This window comes from Alosa sapidissima, chromosome 12 (assembly GCF_018492685.1).
Source record: "Alosa sapidissima isolate fAloSap1 chromosome 12, fAloSap1.pri, whole genome shotgun sequence".
Classification (NCBI taxonomy): Eukaryota; Metazoa; Chordata; class Actinopteri; order Clupeiformes; family Clupeidae; genus Alosa; species Alosa sapidissima.
The window spans coordinates 35,657,532-35,678,465 of record NC_055968.1 but is presented as its reverse complement, the minus strand read 5'-3'; the positions used below and the strand labels follow the sequence as shown (position 1 = coordinate 35,678,465).

The window sequence follows — 20,934 nt, the reverse complement described above, 5'->3', positions numbered from 1 at the left end:
TGTGTTTACGTGTATGTGTGTGTGAGAGCAAGTGTGTGTGTGTGAGGGAGCAAGTGTGCTTACTGTGTGTGTCTGTGAGCAAGTGTGTTTACGTGTATGTGTGTGTGTGTGAGCAAGTGTGTTTACTGTGGCTTAAGAGTGGCCTGGCCTCACCAGGGTGTCCCGTGTAAGCTCCTCAGAATCTGTCGGAACTTACTGTAGGAAATACTCTGTGTGTGTTTTCCCGCATGCACTTCTCTCTCTGTATTTGTATGTGTGTTTGTGTGGGTGGGTGTATGTGGGTGTGACCGCGCACATTTGTGAGCCTCAGCTCCCTCCCAGATGCTGTGCACTGAGTGTGTGTGGCTGTGTTCGTGTTCGTGTTCCCGGCATAATGTCAAACTGATAAGCCCTCTAACAGTTGCACTTTACTCTCAGACCTCAATCTGATTTGCTGTCCAGTCCCTGCCAGGCCACAGTGTCGGAGCATCTGCTGTGCAGTCAGCTGCTGACGCTATTTATAGAGCTCTGTTGTCGTGGGCGACACACAAACAATGGCCCAGTATTCCGTGACCTGCTTCAAGGCAGAGTCTCTAAGTCTGTTGTTGTTTAATGAACTTAATGAGACACATTATTTTCGGAGGGAAACCGAGAGCACATCTGGCAGAGAGGTAAACACTCACACACACACACACACACACACACGGGCAGAGAGAGCAGGTGCACATCTGTTTTGTTTGCAAACACGTTTGCAAGTTCACTAGCCCTCTGCTTGACCCCTTTGCAGTGTTGCGTTGGACTAGACACACAGACTGATGTGTTGCGTTGGACTGGACACAGACAGAAGTGTTGGAGTAGAGATGCACAGACAGACGTGTTGTTGGAGTAGAGATGCACAGACAGATGTGTTGTGTTGGAGTAGAGATGCACAGACAGAAGTGTTGTGTTGGAGTAGAGATTCACAGACAGACGTGTTGTGTTGGAGTAGAGATGCACAGACAGACGTGTTGGAGTAGAGATGCACAGACAGACAGACAGACAGACAGACAGATGTGTTGCGTTGGAGTAGAGATGCATGCATTTTGTAGTGGAAAAGGCTCAAAGCGAGATGTGCTGGTCACTGGTTCTCCAGGGTGCCATCAGGAGATGCTGGAGTTGGTCTGAGTGGACGTTAATACTGAGCTCTGACATGTTAAGCCTGCTGCTAAATCATATGGAGTCGGGATTTAGTCGGCTATGTGGGGGGAGCTTGTTAGATACGGCGGACTGAGGTTTAACTTTAATTATATACGGTGCCACAGGGAGATCGACCGGAACGCTCAGGCCAAGCAGAGTGTGCTGTTTTGATCAGAGGTTTAAGCAGAGTGTGCTGTTTTGATCAGAGGTTTAAGCAGAGTGTGCTGTTTTGATCAGAGGTTTAAGCAGAGTGTGCTGTTTTGATCAGAGGTTTAATGCTCAGGCCAAGCAGAGTGTGCTGTTTTGATCAGAGGTTTAATGCTCAGGCCAAGCAGAGTGTGCTGTTTTGATCAGAGGTTTAAGCAGAGTGTGCTGTTTTGATCAGAGGTTTAACACTCAGGCCAAGCAGAGTGTGCTGTTTTGATCAGAGGTTTAAGCAGAGTGTGCTGTTTTGATCAGAGGTTTAACGCTCAGGCCAAGCAGAGTGTGCTGTTTTGATCAGAGGTTTAATGCTCAGGCCAAGCAGAGTGTGCTGTTTTGATCAGAGGTTTAATGCTCAGGCCAAGCAGAGTGTGCTGTTTTGATCAGAGGTTTAATGCTCAGGCCAAGCAGAGTGTGCTGTTTTGATCAGAGGTTTAATGCTCAGGCCAAGCAGAGTGTGCTGTTTTGATCAGAGGTTTAAGCAGAGTGTGCTGTTTTGATCAGAGGTTTAAGCAGAGTGTGCTGTTTTGATCAGAGGTTTAACACTCAGGCCAAGCAGAGTGTGCTGTTTTGATCAGAGGTTTAAGCAGAGTGTGCTGTTTTGATCAGAGGTTTAAGCAGAGTGTGCTGTTTTGATCAGAGGTTTAAGCAGAGTGTGTGTGTGTGAGTGTGTGTGCTTTGAAACGTGTGAGCGTGTGTGCTTTGAAAAAGAGGTCTCTGTTTCTCAGCGAGAAGGAGTCTCTCCGGCTGATCTGACACGTCTGGGGTGGCGTGTGTGTGTGGTGAGGTCTCGGTCTCTCAGGCTGATCTGACGTGTGTGTGTGTGTGTGTGTGTGTGTGTGTGTGTGTGTGTGTGTGTGGTGAGGTCTGTCTCAGGCTGATCTGACTCGTGTTTGGGGTGGCGTGTGTGTGGTGAGCCTGAGGTTCTGCAGTAATGGAAGATTCAGGCCGCCTGACGTCTGTCCTGTTCTCCTGTCCTGTCCTTTTCTGACAGACCCTGATCCCTTTCTTCTGTGTGCGCCGGTAGAAACGAGCCTTTTCTCTCTCCTCCTCTATTTCCTGCTCTGTCTCTCTTCCTCTCTTTCCTGCTCTGACAGACGCCTGCTGGTCCCTTTCTCCTCTGAGCTCTATTAGGTATCTCGGTCACTCTGTGATGGACACCTGTCCGTCTCAATCTCCTCTGCACTGAAAGACTGTGTGTGTGTGTGATCACAGGGGCTGATGGGCAGCTGGCTCTTTATCACGTGCTGTGCTCAGATCCCCTCTGTGGTGGCCCTCTATCTCTCCATCCCTCTATCCTCCATCTCTGTGTGCTCTGATACACATTGGTACCTTTGTCCCACATGCTGTAGTAGCCCCATGTCTGGACCCTGGCTCCCTGTCTGGAGGGCAACCATCTCTTTCTCTTGTGCATAATCAGCCTTTGTCCCATGTGCACCGGTCTCTCTGGTATTCATTGGTTCCTTTCTCCCATATGATTTGGCTGTCTGGTAGACACGGCTCCCTCTCATGTGTGGGTTCTGTGGGTCTCTCTCCCTGACTGCAGTGCTGCTGGGTGTAAGTGGAGGCTCCATCAGCTGTCCAGTGAAAGCTGAAAGCTGCAGCATAAATAATTGACCACAGTGCTACCGGCATTCTACCCGGTACACACACACACACACACACACACACACACACACACACACACACACACACACACACCCCGTAGTGTACTTTGCTGACGTGCCCTTGTGTGCTCTGGCAGGCCTGCGCTCGTGGGGGGTGGACCTGAAGGCCTGTAACCTGGACGAGCAGCTCAAGCTCTTCATCTCCAGACACTCCGCCTTATTCTCCGACCAAGTCAAAGGTCAGTTTCACCCCACACACACTCTCTCAAACTAACACACACACACTCACTCACTCACTCACTCACTCACTAGTACAAACACCTCTTCAAACACACACTAGTACAAACACCTCTTCAAACACACACTAGTACAAACACCTCTTCAAACACACACATACTGATAGTATATTTTTACTACCATATTTCTCTTAAGACTCAATCAGGACGATGCAAGATCAGGATCCAGGCTTTATTCTTTTCAATGAGGGGCCAGTGGCCCTCAAGGGAGAGAAGTACATGTTTGTTTCACCCCATCATGGATTTCACCAGATTCTCAGTATTCTCTCACTTCTCTGACTATACAGAAACAGAAACTAACTTTATGTTACAAACAAAAGAAGGAGTGACCTCTAGGTCCAACCCAGTTTGAATATGCAATAGAAAGGGAGGATGAGGATTAGGCCTTCATCAGGTCTGGTCAGCTTCTATTAGCTTTTAATTAAAACTACCCCCTTTCCTGGGTAGTTCCTCAGAGGCCTGGACACATGCTGTTCTACTAACATTAACATTTCACACCTGGTGATGGGCAAAAGCCTCTAGACAAGTTTTTATTGAATTCAAGGATAAACAAAGGATGCTTGCATACAGACCAGAGACACACACAGGGTACACATGGGTACAAAAATCACAGATGACCATAAGAAGTACGCAGTATGTACATTTACAGAAATGAGGCTGATTCACAACATTTTCAGTACTAGCACACCTTCACACATTTACAAATACACACACACACTAGCACAACTTCACGCACAATGAGAAAGTTAAGGGTCTGCTGCCTGTAGCACCAGTCAACTGTAACACACACACACACACACACACACACACGAGTAATAGAAGAGCTTTGCCCTGACACACACTCTGATGAAGTGATGAAGGTATGTCAAAAGTGGCGCCCACAGTCTGTCCCTGAAGGCCATTTGATCAAGTGTGATGGACTGAAATGTCGGCCATTTTTATCCCAGTAATTTAATTAAGTCTATTTCCATAGGGTGTCCCTTTTTGGCCAGCTACACCCACCCAGTCTCTCCGTCTCTCCGTCTCTCCCTCCCTCTCTCTCACTCACACACACACACACACACACACACACACACACTCTGTCCCTCTCTCACACACACCACACACACACACACACACTGTCCCTCTCTATCACTCACTCCCACTCACACACATACCATACACCCCAGACTTGTTGCTTTCTCACCAGAGGGCTGGTTGTGAGTGTGCTGTGTGATGGCGTGCCGTAGTGTTGTGCTAGCATCACTGGGAGTTGGTGTCCTGTGTGATGGCGTGCCGTAGTGTTGTGCTAGCATCACTGGCAGTTGGTGTCCTGTGTGATGGCGTGCCGTTGTGCTAGCGCTAGCATCACTGGGAGTTGGTGTCCTGTGTGATGGCGTGCCGTTGTGCTAGCGCTAGCATCACTGGGAGTTAGTGTGCTGTGTGATGGCGTGCCGTTGTGCTAGCGCTAGCATCACTGGGAGTTAGTGTGCTGTGTGATGGCGTGCCGTTGTGTTGTGCTAGCGCTAGCATCACTGGTTGTGAGTGTGCTGTGTGATGGCGTGCCGTTGTGTTGTGCTAGCGCTAGCATCACTGGTTGTGAGTGTGCTGTGTGATGGCGTGCCGTTGTGTTGTGCTAGCGCTAGCATCACTGGCAGTTAGTGTGATGGCGTGCCGTAGTGTTGTGCTAGCATCACTGGCAGTTGGTGTCCTGTGTGATGGCGTGCCGTTGTGCTAGCGCTAGCATCACTGGGAGTTGGTGTCCTGTGTGATGGCGTGCCGTTGTGCTAGCGCTAGCATCACTGGGAGTTAGTGTGCTGTGTGATGGCGTGCCGTTGTGCTAGCGCTAGCATCACTGGGAGTTAGTGTGCTGTGTGATGGCGTGCCGTTGTGTTGTGCTAGCGCTAGCATCACTGGTTGTGAGTGTGCTGTGTGATGGCGTGCCGTTGTGTTGTGCTAGCGCTAGCATCACTGGTTGTGAGTGTGCTGTGTGATGGCGTGCCGTTGTGTTGTGCTAGCGCTAGCATCACTGGCAGTTAGTGTGATGGCGTGCCGTAGTGTTGTGCTAGCATCACTGGGAGTTGGTGTCCTGTGTGATGGCGTGCCGTTGTGCTAGCGCTAGCATCACTGGGAGTTAGTGTGCTGTGTGATGGCGTGCCGTTGTGCTAGCGCTAGCATCACTGGGAGTTAGTGTGCTGTGTGATGGCGTGCCGTTGTGCTAGCGCTAGCATCACTGGTTGTGAGTGTGCTGTGTGATGGCGTGCCGTTGTGTTGTGCTAGCGCTAGCATCACTGGTTGTGAGTGTGCTGTGTGATGTGCTAGCGCTAGCATCACTGGTTGGGAGTGTGCTGTGTGATGGCGTGCCGTTGTGTTGTGCTAGCGCTAGCATCACTGGTTGTGAGTGTGCTGTGTGACGGCGTGCCGTTGTGTTGTGCTAGCATCACTGGGAGTTAGTGTCCTGTGTGATGGCGTGCCGTTGTGTTGTGCTAGCATCACTGGGAGTTAATGCGCTGTGTGATGTACTAGCGCTAGCATCACTGGTTGTGAGTGTGCTGTGTGATGGCGTGCCGTTGTGTTGTGCTAGCGCTAGCATCACTGGTTGTGAGTGTGCTGTGTGATGGCGTGCCGTTGTGTTGTGCTAGCGCTCACTAGCATTACTGGGAGTTAGTGTGCTGTGTGATTGCAAGCCGTTGTGTTGTGCCAGCATCACTGGGAGTTAGTGTGCTGTGTGATGGCGTGCCGTTGTGCTAGCGCTAGCATCACTGGGAGTTAGTGTGCTGTGTGATGTCGTGCCGTTGTGTTGTGCTAGCGCTAGCATCACTGGGAGTTAATTTCTCCTTTTATGGAGCGCCCAGGCTCCCGTTCAGGATGTGGCTTTGGAGAATGCCAGAGCGCTTCTCTCTAATTTCAGACCCTGCAGTCCTGGCTCCAGAAGTGAGCGTCTGAGCGAAACCGAAACAATAGCCTTGGGTTTCGAGCGCCCCTGCCACAGACCAGGCTGGCACGGGAGACATGGCTGTGGTGGGCAAGCAGGTCCATCATGCCAACTCTCTCCCCCGCCAGGCCGACCATGCCAAACCCCCCGCCGGGCATTCTGGGAAAGTACCACAAAACACAGGGGACTGGAGCATTTTTACCATCGTGTCTGTGTGTGTGTGTGCACACTTTGTGGATGTATAATATTTTGTTTTTGTGTGCATGTGTGCACATGCATGCATGTTTGTGATTGTGCATGAGTGTGTGTGTGTGTGTGTGTGTGTGTGTGTGTGTGTGTGTGTGTGTGTGTGTGTGTGTGTGTGTGTGTGTCCTGAACAGCTGATGGAGCAGCTGATATCCCACAAATCTCCATCCTGTGGGCTTTTCCCGTCACACACTCCTGACACGCAGCTGAGTTCCTGACATGTGTGTCACTGGTGTGTGTGTGTGTGTGTGTGCCCGCGCCTTTTAAGCTCAGAATTAAGGGTGTGGGTCCTAATGGAATTGGTGCTGGTGTAGATTCTTTAAAATCAGATATTAGAAAAAGAAAACACTTCTGAGGTAGTAAACTGATGTTGAACCCTCTGGTCCACACTTACTTTTGCGTGTGTGTGTGTGTCTGTCTCTCTGTCTCTCTCTCTATCTATCTCTGCCTTATCTCGCCCCCCCCCCCCCCCCCCCAGATTCAGTGTAAGCTGACCAGTGATTAACGACGGCCTTTAAGGAAAGTCCCGTCAATCGGCTTTACAACCCCCCCCCCCCCATCGACACACACACACACACATTCGCAGCAGAAGCCGCCAGACCTACTCCCCCCCCACACACACAAATATACATACACACACACACACCGCACACACATTCGCAGCAGAAGCTCCCATGTATCCCAGCAGAAGCGCGCACACACACACACACACACACACACACACACATAGTGGCTGGGTCATGGGTGAGGGGGTTCATCCTGCAGTTGGCACACAGGACACACCAGCTGATGCCCCCTGGTGGAGCTGAGGGCAGGGAGGTGGTGTGTGGGGGGGGGGTCAAGGATTAGAAAGTCTGTTTAACCCCTCACACATTCAAAGTGGTGTGTGTGTGTGTGTGACTGCCTGTGTGTGTGTGTGTGAGGTTTCACTTCGGTGACTCGGACTTCCAGCAAGTTCCACCATGCCTGTGTGTGTTTTCTATGCTGGTCTTCAGGGATCCTTTCATTTTCAACTCGTGTGTGTGTGTGTGTGCACGTTTTTCTCTGGAGTCACTGTCACCATGACACCATGAGTCATTGAGGGCTTGCACACTTCCACACACACACTCACACACACACTCTGGGGCAGGAGAACTGTGGGAGAGTGTGTGCTGGGAAAGGAGTGTGTGTGTGTGTGTGTAAGGGAGAGAGTGTCTATGTATGTGAGTGTGAGGGTGACTATGTGCTCGAGTGTGTGTGTGTGTGTGTGTCTGGAAGTGTGCAAGCCCTCAATGAATCATGGTATCATGGTGACAGTGACTCCAGAGAAAAACATGCACACACTCGAGCACATAGTCACCCTCACACTTACATACATAGACACTCTCTCCCTTACACACACACACACACACACACACACTCCTTTCCCAACACACACTCTCCCATAGTTCTCCTGCCCCCGTCTTTGTTTGTGTTCAGCTTGGAAAGAGAGAGGGAGAGATGCGCGCGCGCACACACACACACACACACACACACACACACACACACACACACACACACACACACACACACACACATACACATACACACACGGCAGGAGCTGGTTTCCTGCTGGCTTACACTAGTGTCTGCTTGAGAAATGTATGAAAGTATTGTGATCCTCAACACACACACACACAGACACGCATATATACCCACATATACACACACAGACAGACATTCACACTAGTGTCTGCTGGAGAAATGTATGAAAGTATTGCGATCCTCAACTGGCAAAGTAGGTCAACGCCTTTCAGGGAGTCTGTTTTCTACAGGCTCTCAGAAGTGTGTCTTTGTGTGTGTGTGTGTGTGTGTGTGTGTGTGTGTGTGTGTGTGTGTGTGTGTGTGGGGCCAGCAGTGGGTGTGGTAAATGTATCAGTAGTCTGTTGGAGTGTGTGTGTGTGTGTGTGTGTATTAGTAGTGTGTGTGTGTGTCTCTGTCTGTGTCTGTGTCAGTTGTCTGTGTGTGTGTAAGTGGGTGTGCGCATATGCGCAGTGTACAGTAGATTCCTGCTGATGACATGAAACCGTGTGTGTGTGTGCGTGTGCCTGTGAGTGTGTGTGTGTGTGTGTGTGTGCACGTAACCATATGAGTGTGTGCAAGCACCATAATCTCGCATTCATCTACTTTAACGTGTGTGTGTGCGTGTGCGTGTGTGCGCGCGTGCATGCATACATGCTCAGGCATGTGCTTGTTGTGTTGTGGTGGTGTATGTACTCAAAGTGTGTGTGTGTGTGTGTGTGTGCGTGTGTACACATGCTCAGGCATGTGTGTGGTGTGGTGTGATGTGGCCACTGCAGAATTCGTCTGATTAACGAGTGTTTGCTGACAGCTGCCACTGGCCCCTCACTGCCCTGGTCCCTACAGCATTACGGCTGATGCCCCTCACTGCCCTGGTCCCTACAGCATTACGGCTGATGCCCCTCACTGCCCTGGTCCCTACAGCATTAAGGCTGATGCCCCTCACTGCCCTGGTCCCTACAGCATTACGGCTGATGCCCCTCACTGCCCTGGTCCCTACAGCATTAAGGCTGATGCCCCTCACTGCCCTGGTCCCTACAGCATTAAGGCTGATGCCCCTCACTGCCTAATTAAGGCTGATGCCCCTCACTGCCTAATTAAGGCTGATGCCCCTCACTGCCCCATTCAGGCTGATGCCCCTCACTGCCCCATTCAGGCTGACTCTGTAGGGACCAGGGCAGATGTGTCACAATCAGACACATACTCGGTTAGACCTGCGTTAAAACACACCCTCTCTAAACTCAGAGTTCAGTGAGTGTGTGTGTGTGTGTGTCTTAAAGCAGCCTGGTGTCTTAAAACAGTCTGTAGGGAGTGTGTGTCTGTAGTGAGTGTGTGTGTATTAAAGTGGTCTGTAGTAAGTGTGTGTCTAGTGAGTGTGTGTCTAGTGAGTGTGTGTATTAAAGCGGTCTGTAGTGAGTGTGTGTATTAAAGCGTCTGTAGTGAGTGTGTGTCTGTAGTGAGTGTGTGTCTGTAGGGAGTGTGTGTGTGTGTGTGTGTGTGTGTGTGTGTGTGTATATTAATGCAGTATGTAGGGAGTGTGTGTCTGTAGTTAGTGTGTGTGTGTATTAATGCAGTCTGTAGGGAGTGTGTGTCTGTGGGGAGTGTGTGTCTGTAGTGAGTGTGTGTATTATTGCAGTCTGTAGTGAGTGTGTGTCTGTAGTGAGTGTGTGTCTGTAGTGAGTGTTTGTCTGTAGTGAGTGTGTGTGTATTAATGCAGTATGTAGTGAGTGTGTGTGTGTGTGTGTGTGTATTAATGCAGTCTGTAGTGAGTGTGTGTCTGTAGTGAGTGTGTGTGTTTGTGTGTGTGTGTGTATTAATGCAGTCTGTAGTGAGTGTGTGTCTGTAGTGAGTGTGTGTGTGTGTATTAATGCAGTCTGTAGTGAGTGTGTGTGTGTGTATTAATGCAGTCTGTAGTGAGTGTGTGTCTGTAGTGTGTGTGTGTGTGTGTGTGTGTTAATGCAGTCTGTAGTGAGTGTGTGTCTGTAGTGAGTGTGTGTCTGTAGGGAGTGTGTGTCTGTAGGGAGTGTGTGTCTGTAGTGAGTGTGTGTGTGTATTAATGCAGTCTGTAGTGAGTGTGTGTGTGTATTAATGCAGTCTGTAGTGAGTGTGTGTCTGTAGTGTGTGTGTGTATTAATGCAGTCTGTAGTGAGTGTGTGTGTGTATTAATGCAGTCTGTAGTGAGTGTGTGTCTGTAGTGTGTGTGTGTGTGTGTGTGTGTTAATGCAGTCTGTAGGGAGTGTGTGTCTGTAGGGAGTGTGTGTCTGTAGGGAGTGTGTGTCTGTACGGAGTGTGTGTGTGTATTAATGCAGTCTGTAGTGAGTGTGTGTCTGTAGTGAGTGTGTGTCTGTAGTGAGTGTGTGTCTGTAGGGAGTGTGTGTCTGTAGGGAGTGTGTGTCTGTAGGGAGTGTGTGTCTGTACGGAGTGTGTGTCTGTAGTGAGTGTGTGTGTGTGTATTAATGCAGTCTGTAGTGAGTGTGTGTCTGTAGGGAGTGTGTGTCTGTAGTGAGTGTGTCTGTAGTGAGTGTGTGTGTGTTAATGCAGTCTGTAGTGAGTGTGTGTGTGTGTGTGTGTTAATGCAGTCTGTAGTGAGTGTGTGTGTGTGTGTGTGTTAATGCAGTCTGTAGTGAGTGTGTGTCTGTAGTGAGTGTGTGTGTCTGTAGTGAGTGTGTGTGTCTGTAGTGAGTGTGTGTGTCTGTAGTGAGTGTGTAGTGAGTGTGTGTGTGTCTGTAGTGAGTGTGTGTCTGTAGTGAGTGTGTGTCTGTAGTGACTGTGTATCTGTAGTGTGTGTGTGTCTGTTGTGTGTGTCTGTAGTGAGTGTGTGTCTGTAGTGAGTGTGTGTGTCTGTAGTGAGTGTGTGTGTCTGTAGTGAGTGTGTGTGTGTGTGTCTGTAGTGTGTGTGTTTGTGTGTCTGTAGTGTGTGTGTGTCTGTAGTGTGTGTGTTTGTGTGTCTGTAGTGAGTGTGTGTGTCTGTAGTGTGTGTGTGTCTGTAGTGTGTGTGTGTGTGTGTGTGTCTGTAGTGAGTGTGTGTGTCTGTAGTGTGTGTGTGTGTGTGTCTGTGGTCAGTCCGTCCCCTCGTTTCCATCTTCCCTTCAGCACAATCTGTTCTGACAGGTCTGGTATACGACTCACGAATGGCCAGTTGATAGTGATGTTCTGTGCGGTTCTCCAGCCGGTTCTGGTGTTCTGTGCAGTTGGCCAGCCAGTTCTGGTGTTCTATGCAGTTGGCCAGCCGTTTCTGGTGTTCTATGCGGTTCTCCAGTCGGTGCTGGTGCTATGAGGGTGAATGACCTGCCCTGACTTTCTTACCACCCTTCTTCCTACCCCCTCGCCTCCAGCTCAATCTGTTCTTTTCACAACACATACCCTGGTGCGCACGCACGCACGCACGCACACACACACACACAGGCACAGGCACAGGCACACGCGCGCACACACACGCAGGCGCGCACTCAACACACACACACGCACACACACACACAGCACACGCAGGCGCACACCGCACACAGCACACACGCACAGGCACACGCGCGCACACACACGCAGGCGCGCACTCAACACACACACACGCACACACACACACAGCACACGCAGGCGCACACAGCACACACACACACACACACACACACACACACACACACACACACACACACACACACACGGGCACTGGAGTTGCCTTGAAGGGGAAGCCGTGGGTCACTGGTTAGCACTCTGGACTTGTAACCGGAGGGTTGCTGGTTCGAGCCCCGACCAGTGGGCCGCGGCTGAAGTGCCCTTGAGCAAGGCACCTAACCCCTCACTGCTCCCCGAGCGCCGCTGTGGTTGCAGGCAGCTCACTGCGCCCGGATTAGTGTGTGCTTCACCTCACTGTGTGCTGTGTGTGTTTCACTAATTCACTGATTGGGTTAAATGCAGAGACCAAATTTCCCTCACGGGATCAAAAAAAAAGTATATATACGTTCTCTGCGGGTGCCGGCAGGCTCTTGCCAGTCCCAGTGCTGTGAGCAATCTGGGCTTTCACAGCTGCGTCAGTCCTGCAGACCCCAGGAGCTGCTCTGACCGCTGGTGCCTTTACACAGTTTGCTTTGCACCCTGGGCACACACACACACCCACAGGCACCCTGTACACACACACACACACACACACACACACACACACACACACACACACACACACACACACAAAGGCACCCTGGGCAAACACATGGCGCTCTCTGAGGACCACTTCATGTCATGTCCACAATGCACACACTGTGTCAGGGGGCCATCACTAACATCAGCAGATCAGCAGGCGACCCCCACACATACACACAACAGCCATTACAGAACACCCTCTTTGTGTGTGTGTGTGTGTGTGTGTGTGTGTCTCCGTGTGTGTGTGTGTGTGTGTGTGTGTCTCTGTGTGTGTGTGCGTGTGTGTCTGTGCGTGTGTGTGTGTGTTCTGCTCCATCTCAGTTTCCCTCTTTAACGTCACATTTCAGTGATTATACGGGACATTAGCAGTTATCAGGCCGTTACACAGGAGGGCACAGAAAGAGCCTTTGACATTTTGACCCATACAAGCTTGCGTTGCATTGTGTGTTTTTGTGTCAGATATAATATGAAGCTTTGTGTGTGTGTGTGTGTGTGTGTGTGTCTGTCTGCTTACGCATATAAAAATCCACGTCAGTTTGGTAGAGATGTGGTGTGTGTGCGCTCTGGCGTCAGCTTCAAGTCAGGATGACGCACTCCACTGAGAGAGGGTGTTTACATGCTTTTACACGCACGCGCACACACACACACACACACACATACACACACACATGCATACTGTACACGCACGCACACACACACGCGCACATACACACACACATGCATACTGTACTTTACACACACACACACACGCATACACACACACACACACACACATGCATGCATACACACACGCACACACTGAGGGTGGGTGTTTACATGGCTGCCCATAGCTGGACTATTCCTCCACAACACTGTGTCATATTGGACTATTCCTCCACAACACTGTGTCATAGCTGGACTATTCATCCACAACACTGTGTCATAGCTGGACTATTCATCCACAACACTGTGTCATAGCTGGACTATTCATCCACAACACTGTGTCATAGCTGGACTATTCCTCCACAACACTGTGGGTGTGTTCGAAACGGGCAAAGTTGCTGCTTTTTAAGATATCTAACTGGGGAGCAAGGCAGCAAGTGCGGTTCGAAACCGAAAAAACAAATTCTGCTGCCTTTTAAGATATCTTAGAATTCCCAAATAACATTAATTTTTGGAGGCAGCATCGATGCACACTTCATGCTCCCTCCTACCCATAATTCTGACGTACCCTTGCGGCAACGTCTGAAACAGCTGTGAAAGGTAAACAAACATGGCGGATGACATCGGTAATGGCTGCTGAATCTGTTTAAAATGTAATTTGTGTGACCTTATTTTGCTTAGATTTGTAGATTAGAGATGAGAAATAAACAATTTACTATCTGATTATGCCATTGTTGTAACCAGTAATAGCGTCTGGTCTGATATATCTGCCGGCCGTAAAACTAATTTATACCGTTAGCCTGCTAGCTTACGTAAGCTAATTTAGTTTAACGTCAGGCCTTTGCTAACGTCATACCGTAGTGTTAACCAAAGATTCTAGAGTGCTACGCTCATTTTTAAAAGATGCATTTAATCCAAAATCATGTCTAGTGAGACAGCTCTCTATGTAGGGAGGGAGGCAGTAGGCAGCTGTCTCCCGTTTCGAACACACCCTGTGTCATAGCTGGACTATTCATCCACAACACTGTCATAGCTGGACTATTCATCCACAACACTGTGTCATAGCTGGACTATTCATCCACAACACTGTGTCATAGCTGGACTATTCATCCACAACACTGTGTCATATTGGACTATTCATCCACAACACTGTCATATTGGACTATTCATCCACAACACTGTGTCATAGCTGGACTATTCATCCACAACACTGTGTCATATTGGACTATTCATCCACAACACTGTGTCATATTGGACTATTCATCCACAACACTGTGTCATAGCTGGACTATTCCTCCACAACACTGTGTCATAGCTGGACTATTCATCCACAACACTGTGTCATAGCTGGACTATTCATCCACAACACTGTGTCAAATCTCTCCATCCATCTGCGTCCCTCTCGACTGTAGGATGTAAAACAGGAAGTTGTGTCCTGGGCGTGCCTCTCCCATGAGCATGGCCACTACTAGCCAGGGGGTGAGTGGATGAGCTGAGTGTCATGATTGGACACAGTGAAGTGATTGGTTGAGCCAGCAGCTGTGAAGGTGGCGACCCACAAGAGTTAGAGGACCTGCTGGTCTCTTTAAGATTGCAAGTTTGAGAACTTCAGTTACAGTAGTACAGGCGAGAGAGTGGTGGATAAGACGAATCTGTGTGTCGGCGTTGTTCAGCAGTTGTTGGCTAACGTTATGTGAGTGGAAATATATCGAACATGCTACACATATTCGACGCCATCACCCAGATGATGTAGCCTAGGCTACCAATCACTGAAACGAGGAAAAAACTTCCCCTGCGCTTCACCAGCCTTTGGATACAAATAGGGCCAAAACCTATGGCTTAAAATGATTTCGTAATGACAGAAAGCTATGTAAATCGCGTGGTAATTACCTTGTATGTTAGGGTAACTTGTAACTTCTCACACGAGGAGCTGGCAGTGTTAAGTGCATAGACCGTAAAAGAAAGTGTCAAAGCTAACCACGAACCAGGCTAATAAACAAATCATGCTACGGTGAGTTAACATCAAAGGGTAAAGTCACGTGACTTCTAGTTGTAGTCTTTATGGAATTAAAGGAGCAATTTCGTTTTTTTATAAAAGACAAAATAATGTGATATTTTCACAGTTAGTAGATTATTACTGTACACACACTGAAAAATATTGAGGCAAATTGTAGACCCTTCCATATACAACTAAACACGGATATTGAAGGTCTTGCTTAAGTGGATTTTTAAAAATCATTATTCTATGTAATTTGCACTTTCAGAAATAAGAGATGCTGTAGGCCTATTTTTAGTTTTATAGCTGATTACTGTATCTTATTTTGTTTACAAGTTACAGATGGAGTCTGTTTACATCTTACACACTTCAGGCTGTTGCAGATAGCTCAGGGGAGAGACATGACACTAGGTGGTACAGCCTGAGACATGCACAATAAAATTTGCTTTTTGCATTTTTGTTTAGCTTTTCCCTCCATTGTACCGAACTCGTACCGAACCGTGATGTCCGAACCGAGGTATGAACCGAACTGTGACTTCTGTGTACCTTTACACCCCTAGTGCAGAGGTCTAAATGTCCATCCACCTTCCTGTGGATTTTGTATGTTCAAACGGAAAACATCAGGTTGTTTTGAATTGAATCTGGTGTGTGTGTGTGTGTGTGTGCGTGTGTGCGTGTGTGCGTGCGTGCGTGCGTGTGTGCGCCCCACTGAGAGCTGGTGGTTTGCCCATGTTGCAGACACAGCGCTGACTCTGGTTTCTCGGGGGGGGGGGGGGGGGGGGGGGTGGTGGTATCAGCTTCCGGTATACAGAGAACAGCTGCTGCCATCATGACTCCCCAGTGGACTGATGATCTCTCACACACACACACACACACACACAACCTCCATGTACAGAGATCACAGCTATCAGGAAAGGGTGGGGCAGCACATGTGTGCGCCAGCGTGTGTGTGTGTTGGCAGTCCATATTAAATATTGAGAGCTGTGCTGCATCTGGATGTGGCTGGTTAGGAGGGGGCTGGTGAGGCATCCCAAGTCAAGTCCACCCCCCCCCCCCCCTGTCACCAGGATTGGGTGCAGTCAAGTCTCCGTGAATGTGATTCTCTCTCTCTCTCTCTCTCTCTCTCTCTCTCTCTCTCTCTCTCTCTCTCTCTCTCTCTCTCTCTCTCTCTCTCTCTCTCTCCTGTGCAGGTTTCTCTCTCTCTCTCTCCCTCCCTCCCTCCCTCTCCTGTGCAGGTTTCCCTTCAGCATGAGTTTAATGCTGACAAGGCCCTAACCACTGAAGTGTGTGTCACAGACACACACACTGCCACTGAAGGCTATGTCACAAGCAGTGGCAGTGTGTGAACCTTGCAGTTTTTCCTGCTAATATGTCCTGATTGCTGGATCATCGTATTTTGACAAATAGAGAAGCGCTGTGCAGTGTGCTCAACTGTTTGCCTGTGTGTGAGAGAGAGAGAGAGAGAGATATGAAAGTGTGTGTGTGTATCCTCCTGGCTGTTTTAGTTTGCTTTTTTAGTGTGAATATGTTTACTGTGTACAGTATCTGTGTATCTTTGGTGTGTGTGTGTGAGTGTGTGTGAATGAAAATGTGGGTGTATCCTGTTTTGTAATTCACTTTATCAGTGTGTGTGTGTGTGCATGCGCATGCATCTGTGTACAGTATCTGTAAGTGTGTGTCTGTGACCTGTGTGTGTGTGTGTGTGTGGCTCTGTAGCCCCCAGGGGAGAAGATGCCAGCCAGGACCAAAAGAGCTTGGGGGGGGGGGGGGGGGGGGACTAGGTGTGTGATCGCTCTCTCTATAGTGCCATGCATGACTGCTTTTCTCCTCTAACACACACACACACACGCGCGCGCGCACGCACACGCACGCACACAAAACCCAAATAGACTAGGAACACACCAACCTAACGACACAAACCATATATGTACACATATCTTTGCCGATTCTGTGATGATAAGGAACCCAAATATATCACACACACACACACACACACACACACACACACACACACACACACACACACACACACACACACACACACACACACACACACACACACACACACACACACACAGCCACACAGCACCAGACGCAGCCAGTGTTGAGACATGACTGAGTCATTTTGTGAAGACCACCCACATTTCTACGTCTGCATTTCGCGTGCGTGCTGCGTGTGTGTCGTGCTCATACTTAGCCAATGCTTTAATTATAGTGACTTAAGAGCAGGCCATGAGGAGCCGGAGTGAGCAGAGGCTGCAGTATTGACACACACACACACACACACACACACTCTGTTACACACACACACACACTGTTACACACTCACAAACACACACACACACTCTGTTACACACACACATGTGTGTGTCTAAGGGTGTCAGGAGCACATATGAGTGCTTTATAAAGAGAAATGAGGCGACACCAGCTGCAGCTTTGTCTCAACAGAGAGCTCAGGCGTGTGTTACCGATTTAGATCACCACAGCATGATCATGCAGCACACACACACACACACACACACACACACACACACACACACACACACACACACACACACACACACTCTCACGCACACACACACGCAGATATATACACTCATCACACTCATGTACACACACACACACTGATATATACACTCATCACTCACGCACACACACAGATATATACACTCATCATGCACACACACACACACACACAGATATATACACTCATCACACTCGCACACACACTAATCTATACACTCATCATGCACACACACACACACACACACACACATACACTCATGCACACACAAACACACAGATATATATATATATATATATATGAAAACGAGTATGCATGCATGATGCATGTATGTATGTATACAGGCCTGTGCACATGTTAATGACATGTGATGCCACTGAAGTATAGACAAAAAACATCAGACATAAAGTAGCACTAGTAAACTTAACTTTGACTTTTATCAAACAGGGAAAATTCACCATGTAGTAAATTATCTTCAGAACGCCCCTCCCCCTTAAGATGGTATAGCTGTGAGGTCTCTTTGAAGTCCAGGTGCTGTAGCATAATTACACACACACCGACTAGCTGCACATGGAGCTTGTCTGAGATGTGCTTCGTCAGTATACACACGGTCGTGTGTGTGCGTGTGCGTGTGTGTGCGCGCTGAACATGGAGCTCGCTGAGAGATGTGCTTCGTTAGTATACACACGGTCGTGTGTGTAAGCGTGCCAGCGCGTGTGTGTGTGTGTGTGTGTGTGTGTGTGTGTGCGCGCTGAACATGGAGCTCGTCTGAGAGATGTGCTTTGTCAGCGTACACACGGCCGTGTGTGTGTGTGTGTGTGCGCCAGCATGTGTGTGTGTGTGTGTGTGTGAGCGCCACCGTGTGTGTGTGTGTGTGGCGCGCTGAACATGGAGCTCGTCTGAGAGATATGCTTCGTCAGCATACACACGGCCGTGCTGCACCACAGGCTCTGCTTGGCTAATAGTGCTTCTGGGTAATCCTGAGGGCCAGGGCCATTACCTCCGAGTGTCCAGATGCCCCTTTAACTTCCTTAATGGAGCCCTAATCCAATCAGGAGCTCGGTATGGTCCTCCATGGATGACCACAGCTGCAGCCTATCCCATAATGCTCCTCTCTGTGCCCACCACGGTTTCCTGTCTGCTTGTGAAAACGTTTGATTCAGTAACAGAGCTGCGCTCATCATGTCTACTAGCACTATCACCTTGCTGAGTTACAGCAACTATGTTTTATACATGCTCAAGTCATACTTACTTATATCCTGCACTGGCTTCCTGTAACTTACAGAATGTGCTGTTTGTTTTTAAATCGCTGAATGCGTCCAAAGTAGTTGTTTCTCCTAGCTCCAGGGGAACATCTGGTTGAGTTACAGCAACTCAAGAGATATTACTAGGTTCTAAGTTATCTAATTATTTGGAACTTATTCAGTCATATGGATAATTTATGAAGTTTAAATGGTAGGGTTGTTGTCATTTTTCAGTACATGCTCTCAATTTCTTATCAATTTCTAGTAAGTAAGTTTAGTGAGTAATGGATAGGATGTATGAAAGTAAGTAAAGGTCTTGTGGATGTCAGGAAGTGATTTAATTATTCAGTCATCAAGTAGGCTACTTTGTGAAGTTAAAATGGTAGTCATCACTTTTTTTATTAGTGGACCACACAGTAGTAGATGATCTCAGTTTTGGTGAAAAGCTAAAGTGTTGTGGATGCTTGGTAGTGGTGTGGTAGTGGCTATACAGTGAGTCATCTGCTGCTGCTGGCACGATGTCTCATCCGATTGGCCGTCTCCTCATCTGACCCCGGCACCTCACTGTAATCTGCCTCCACTCTCACCCTTGACCTTCCGCTAATGGCTTTGGGGCGGGGTCAAGTTTAAGATGGACACTACTAACCAGCTCGGTGTGTCTCCTGGTGAGCAGTGGCATCGTGAAGGACATGGATGGTTTATTGCCCCTCTCTGGTGAGCAGTGGCATCGTGAAGGACATGGATGGTTTATTGCCCCTCTCTGGTGAGCAGTGGCATCGTGAAGGACATGGATGGTTTATTGCCCCTCTCTGGTGAGCAGAGGGAACGTGAAGAACATGGATGGTTTATTGCCCCTCTCTGGTGAGCAGTGAGAATGCTAAGATCAGGGAAATAACAGGGTCTTTTGCTCTCGTAGTGAATTCCACAGATTTTTTCCCCTCTTTTATTGGTTGACATAGTGTTATCAACAGGATTCTTTATTGGTTGAGAGAGTGTTATCAATAGGGTTATTTAGTAGGAAATTAGAGTGTGTGTGTGTGTGTGTTACCATGGGGCATGTGACTCTGTGTTATGTGTGTGTCACGAGTGCTTTTATTGAAGGCTGTTCTGTTGGCTTTGACACAAGACTCATCTTTCTCAAGGTGAATGCTTCTCTTGTGCTCTTGGTAGACCTAGAAACCACTCGATTAGAGCAATGCTGGTATTTCATACAAAGATATCCGTTTTTAATACAGGGCCTAAACCGAGCCCACAAATGCTAACTCTGAACAATGAAGCCATGGCCAATGTATGTGCTGTGTTTTTGAGTCAGTCATGCCTGAATATCCTGCCATCAGTGTTTTTGGACAGAAATGAGTTTGCTGTCTATTTGCACCACCTTTTTAGCCTGATCAGACTGAAACCGTTGATTTGGTCAGATGGCCTGTTTGCCTCTTGGGAAGATTGTCTGAGGCCAAGGAGTATGCTGGGTCCAAATGGTTTACTGTAAGATGTTTACAGAGGGATTTTTGACATATGGTTTGGGCAGATCTTCCTTGCCTCCTTTTTGAGATCATTTCTGATCCACTTACCTAAGCTTTGTAGCATGCGCTAAGAACTCATGTGTCCTTGTGCATTGTCTGCCGATTGGTTGTTGGCAGCTGTTGCCTTAGCAACAGTGTTTTGGTATTTGCTCTGTTTAGGTGCCTATTCGCCCATGACACGTGGCCCAGGTCACGTGAGCGCCATTTTGAACATTTTTTAAATAAAACAATGGCATGACAAACACTCTGAAATCTAATCTGATATTCAGCTCCAGATACAGAAACACCTTCTCCTTGTTACGGCTCCACCTGACTCCTGTTTTTTATATCTCTCAAGGGCATGGCAAGGATACAAGGATACAAGGAAGTTTATTGTCACATGCATATAGTTACTGGAAGTAAGAAATGCAGTGAAATTATGTCTGGTGTCAGCCTATTTGTGCATTAATGGGGGGCAGTGCAGTAGAAGAGGGGTTTAGTAGATTAAGTGGCAAGGGCTGCATAAGAAAGGTGGGGGAGGATTGGGATGGGGGGGGGGGGGGGGCACCAACAAGGAGCACCCAAGAGCAACAGGGGCAAGGAAAAACTCCCTTACCAAGGAAGAAACCTTGGGCAGATCCACGGCTCAACTGCCAGGGGTCTTGGTGTGTGTGTTGGGGGGATGACAAGGGAGATGGGATAGTGTGCTGTGTATGTGGGGATAGGGCAGTGTGCAATATGTGTCTTCCTCATGAGACAATGTGCTGTGTATTGGGGGGGGGTCAGTGTGCAATATGTGTGTTGGAGAAGCTTCCTCATGAGACAATGTGCTGTGTATTGGGGGGGTCAGTGTGCTGTAAGTATGGTGAAGGGACAGACCCGTTAATGTCATCAGTCGCTTATGCATTAATATTTGTTACAACTTTCTGTAGCTCCT

The 20,934-nt window shown here is 48.5% G+C and overlaps 1 protein-coding gene across 2 annotated transcripts in view; it reads left to right on the top strand.

Annotated features, from left to right (window-relative positions):
• map1sa (microtubule-associated protein 1Sa) overlaps positions 1–20,934 on the top strand; it is a 43,765-nt gene that overhangs the window by 11,764 nt on the left and 11,067 nt on the right. For both annotated transcript variants that reach the window (XR_006020964.1, XM_042056100.1), the window contains exon 2: positions 3,101–3,202. Coding sequence is in view for 1 of the 2 variants with exons in the window: in XM_042056100.1 (XP_041912034.1) it covers positions 3,101–3,202 (102 nt within the window). In the remaining variant the exon portion in view is untranslated. The remainder of the gene's footprint in view (positions 1–3,100; positions 3,203–20,934) is intronic.